The following is a 4,826-nucleotide window of genomic DNA, read 5'->3' as shown; positions in this document are numbered from 1 at the left end:
GTTCAACCTGTGAGAGAAATGATGTGAGTGCACATAGATTTCTTAGAGAAGACATAGTCTGCACCCCTGCATTTGGATCAGAGATGATATTCTCAAGAGGATGTGAACTTTGATGCTTCCATGGTCTGATCTGTATTCCTAGAGAAGATTCACCCAATGAGTGACCCAAAGGAACAGGTTCAATGGGTCAGCAGTTAGAGTAGTTCTTTCTTCTTCATGTTCCTCATGATCACCGTCAATTTACTTGTGGTCTTTGGATCCATCTTCATACTAAAGTTCAGATTCCTTTGTAAATCCATCACCAGCGAATCCTATGTTATAATCTTCATCCTGTAGACCTTTCTCAGCCACATTATTAAATTTATCAAAGATAACATGAATATTTTCTTCTACACACATAGTTCTTTTATTAAAAACTTTATAGGACTTACTATGTGGAGAGTAACCCAAAAAAATTCCCTCATCACTTCTGTCATCAAACTTACCTGGAGCTTTTTTCCTATTATTATGCACAAAATATTTTCACCCAAATGCTCTCAAGTGAGTGATGTTGGTTTTTCTTCCTCGAAGTAACTCATAGGGAGTTTTATCAAGAATGGGTGTGACCATGCATCTATTTAGTAGGTAGCAAGCAACATTGATTGCCTCAGCCTGGAAACTCTTAGGCAGTCTACTAGCAATCAACATGGTCCTCCCCATGTCTTCTAAAGATCTATTCTTTCTTTCTACAACCCCATTTTGTCGTGGAGTTCTAGGTGCAGGGGAATTATGGCCAATACCATGTGAGCCACAGAACTCAAGGAATTTTGAATTTTCAAATTCAGTTCCATGGTTAGTTATGATGCTTAATACATTGCACCCTAGCTTTTGTTGAATCATTTTAACAAGTATACAGAAAACATTAAAGGTTTCATATTTGGATCCCAAAAACAAAGTCCAGGTATACTTAGAGAAGTCATCAACAATCACAAACACATACCTCTTACCCCCTGGATCCTTATTCTCATTGGTCCACATATGTCCATGTGAAGGAGTTCCAGGGGTTTAGAAGTACTGAATTTTTTTTAAGATTTAAAGGATAACCTTACATGTTTCCCTCAAACACAGACATCACATACTTTGTCAAAGGTGAACTCAACTTTAGGTAGCCCAAGGACCAAGTCCTTTGCTGCCAACTTGTTAAGTTGAGAGAGACTAGCATGTCCCAGTTTTCTATTCCATAGCAGTGGATCATCTTCCACTACACTCAATCATATGTGCTCACTCTGAGGAAGTTACATAATCAATATCTTGTAGACATTGTTATGTCTCTTACCTTTTAACACAATTTCATCAGTATCAAGCTTAGTGACTGTGCAAATTTTGGAATTGAATTTTACCTCATTTCATTTGTCGCACATTGCTAAGAAGATTGTGTTTAAGAGCTACCACATAATACACATCTCCTATATCATGAGAGAGTGACTTACCAACTTAGCCAATACCTGTTATCTTGCCCTTTTTCTCATTTCCAAATGACACACTCCCTCCTTAGAAGGCTGTCAGTGACAGGAAGTTTTTCTTTTCTCCAGTCATATGTCTTGAGCATCCATTGTCTAGATATCCGTCCTGATTGTTTCCTCTCACCTTAGCCTGCACAAAAATTCACAAGTAAGTTTTTGGAAGCCAGACAAGCTTGGGTCCCTTTTTTTTGGAAAAAGGATGAATCAGATCCCTTCTTGCCAAGAAGGGGAGAGGATTTTAATCTATTTTCTTGTTAACCTTAATACACTTAGTATGGACATGAGGATTAACTTTTGGATCCTCTTTCTTCTTCACATTTTTAGCAATACCAAAGGTGCTTCTAAACTGAGCATGAATTTAGGCAAGACAAATGTCTCTAAAGTTTCCTACTTTTCTAGAATGAGTGCACATGTTATTATAAGAAATTCCTACATACTTTGGGTCAAACTTAAGGACAGGTTTTCTGTAGCCAATTCTAGATTTGTTAGAGCTACAATTTTTATTCAGCCAATTCAAGGCAGCAGAAGATCTATTCCATTTGCTTAGTCTACTGAGTTCATAATTAGCCTTTTCTAGGTTTTCGTGGAGGACTTTATTTTTACATTCAACATCACAAAGAATATCTTTAGCAATTTTTAATTCCTTTTCAAGCTTAACCTACAAATCACTCATTTTTCCTTTGCCATGTATATCAAGAAACTTCTTGTTTTTAGAAATAAGCTCAAGAAACTGGTTCTTAAGGTCCTAGACCTATTTTTCTAAATTAGTTTTGTCAAATTCAAGCTCTTTGATATCAAGTTTAACACATGAAAGGTTGCTTATTAGCTAATCATTTCTAATACTCATTTTATCCATTTCATTCATTAAGGTCACAATTATGGCCATCAGTTATTTTTTGGATATAACATGATTGTTCTCTTTCAATTTAGACTTACCTGGTTTGCTTCATCTTCAGTTTCTAAATCGCTCATGGCCATCATCCTTATCACTTCTTCTTCTATTTGGGATTCTTCAATCGCCATCAAGTCCACTTCAATGTTTTCATTTTCAAAGTCAGTTTCCAAGGTCCTCCATATATCATGAGCAGAGATGCAAGAGGACACTCTGGGAGAGTGTTGCTAGACAAGCTTCTATAGAGCAGGTCTTTTGCTTTAGCATTTTTCAGAACTAGCTGATGATTTTCCTCATCGTATTCCTCTTCTCTTTGTTGCACTTGTTACCTTCACTATCCATTTTAGTTGGGATAATTGGTCCATGACTGACAATTACCCATAAGTTAGTAGCCTGAAGAAATGTTTCCATACGCAGCTTCCATTTATAATGGTGGTGTTCATCAAACAGAGGAGGACTTCCAATGAGCATTCCAAGCTATACTGGGGGTTCTATCTCCAGCGCTTGGTGTTCATCAATCACATCATTTATACTTATGGCCTCAACCTCTCTTTTTTCCTCTTGATCACTTCTACTGTCCTTATATGCTGGCAAGAAGGCCTACTTCATTGCTTCAGTAAATCCTTTGCCAGGGATTTTTCCTTTGTTGGAACTTGTTTTCCTCATCTTCTCCCATTTCTCTTTTTCAGCTCGTTCTTTTCTCCGCTCAATTTCCCACATTGGGCAGTCCTAGACCATATGATCTAGCGTGCCACACTTGTAGCACCCATCATAGTTAGCTTTGTCGATCTGCTTTGGCTTACTACCGGTCTCTCTCTTCGATTCATTTTTGGAATTCTTCATGAACCTTTTGAACTTGGCAAACATTGCTAGATAAGGATCATCATAGTCAGATTCATCATCCTCTAACACTTTAAGGACCAAGACTTATCCTTCTTTGGTTCTTCCTTGTGCAGTTCTATCTTACTAATTTCATGAGGTTTTAAATTTCCAACCAACTCATCAAGTGAGATTTTGTCCAATTCCTTGGCTTCCTAGATTGCAGTGACTTTTGATTCCCAAGAAGCCAGAAGGATTCTTAGAACTTTGCTGACCAACTCTTCTGAGATAAACACCTTTCCAAATAATTTCACTTTATTGGTTATTATAGTGAACCTAGTCATCATTTCTTGGACGGGCTCAGACTCCTTTATTGAGAAGAGCTCATAGTTTCTCTTGAGTAGCTCTATACTTGATCTTTTTACTTGGTTTGTTCCTTCATGAGTAGTTTTGAATGCATCCCATATCTGCTTCGCTTTAGAGCACACAGAAATCATATTGTACTCATAAGGACTAAGTCTACATATAAGGATTTTCTTAGCCTTTGCATTCTTCTCCATCATTTTGAAATCTGTTGTCACAATTTCGGAGAGGTCCTTAGGAACTGTTTCATTTTGTGCATTTTGTTTAGTAGGAATCAAAGGACCTTGGTTCACTATGGTCCATAGTTCATAGTCTTGAGCTGTCATGATTTCTTCCCTTCTTGCTTTCCACCAACTGTAAATATTTTCCATTGAATAGGGGTGGCCTGGTAGTTGATTGTCCTTCTTTAATTCCGAGTGGAGCACTCATCTTGCTTCCAAGATATCTCTAGGTGTTAGCCGTGTAAATAAAGGAACATGCTCTAATACCAATTGTTAATTTGAGGTGCCTCGTATGGATTACTAAAGAACATGGTTCTTTATTGTGTTCCTTGAGCGTAAAGTAAATAAGCAATAAAATGAACTTAGCAATTTTTACATGGAAAATCACCCGGCTCTAAAGGTGCAAAATCACGACCTACTATGTAGGATTTTCAACTCCAACTCCACTAGAACAATGAGCCAAAATATATCAATTACAAGATTGTAATTCAATACTCTCTATTACTCCTACTACTCATAGTTGATTCACAAGTTACTTTAACTTGAAAAGCAAACACTCACTCCAACTCAATAATTGTTAATGACACTTGATTAAAACTCAATTTCCTAAAATACATTCACTAGACTGGCTCAAGAAGAATACGATGTAAGTACTCGACTCAAGTACACGACTTATGACTATTTTAGTTGATATGTAAAAGGATAATTCAGAAGTCCAAAGTTGATCATATTTAAACGCTTCAACTTAAGTTCTTCTAGGAGTTGTATTCATAGTTAGCTTCCTATTTGATAGACTCCTACTGTTGCGAGAATTCCACAAGCTTTGGGAGTTTTGTCTCTGACTAAATTATCCGTATCTTCTTGAGCAACGACCCTTATCACATATAGTAGCCTTCATCAACCTAACCCAGACCTGGATAACTTTATGATAAAGTTACTGTCTTTTACAGATGTATAAGTATTAATATGAGGAATTGGCCCTTTATCCTGAGAAGCTGGATCTTCAGAACAATTAAGCAGCTACATTGA

The 4,826-nt window shown here is 37.0% G+C and overlaps 1 protein-coding gene across 1 annotated transcript; it reads right to left on the bottom strand.

Annotated features, from left to right (window-relative positions):
* Positions 1 to 3,428: 3,428 nt before the first annotated feature.
* LOC142176163 (uncharacterized) lies at positions 3,429 to 3,947 on the bottom strand. Its single transcript, XM_075243247.1, has one exon. The coding sequence runs from the start codon at positions 3,945 to 3,947 to the stop codon at positions 3,429 to 3,431; it is 519 nt and encodes a 172-aa protein (XP_075099348.1).
* Between the last annotated feature and the right edge of the window lie 879 nt (positions 3,948 to 4,826).

The sequence above is a fragment of the Nicotiana tabacum genome, chromosome 22 (genome assembly GCF_000715075.1).
Source record: "Nicotiana tabacum cultivar K326 chromosome 22, ASM71507v2, whole genome shotgun sequence".
Taxonomy (NCBI): domain Eukaryota; kingdom Viridiplantae; phylum Streptophyta; class Magnoliopsida; order Solanales; family Solanaceae; genus Nicotiana; species Nicotiana tabacum.
This window is presented reverse-complemented; position numbering and strand designations above follow the sequence as displayed.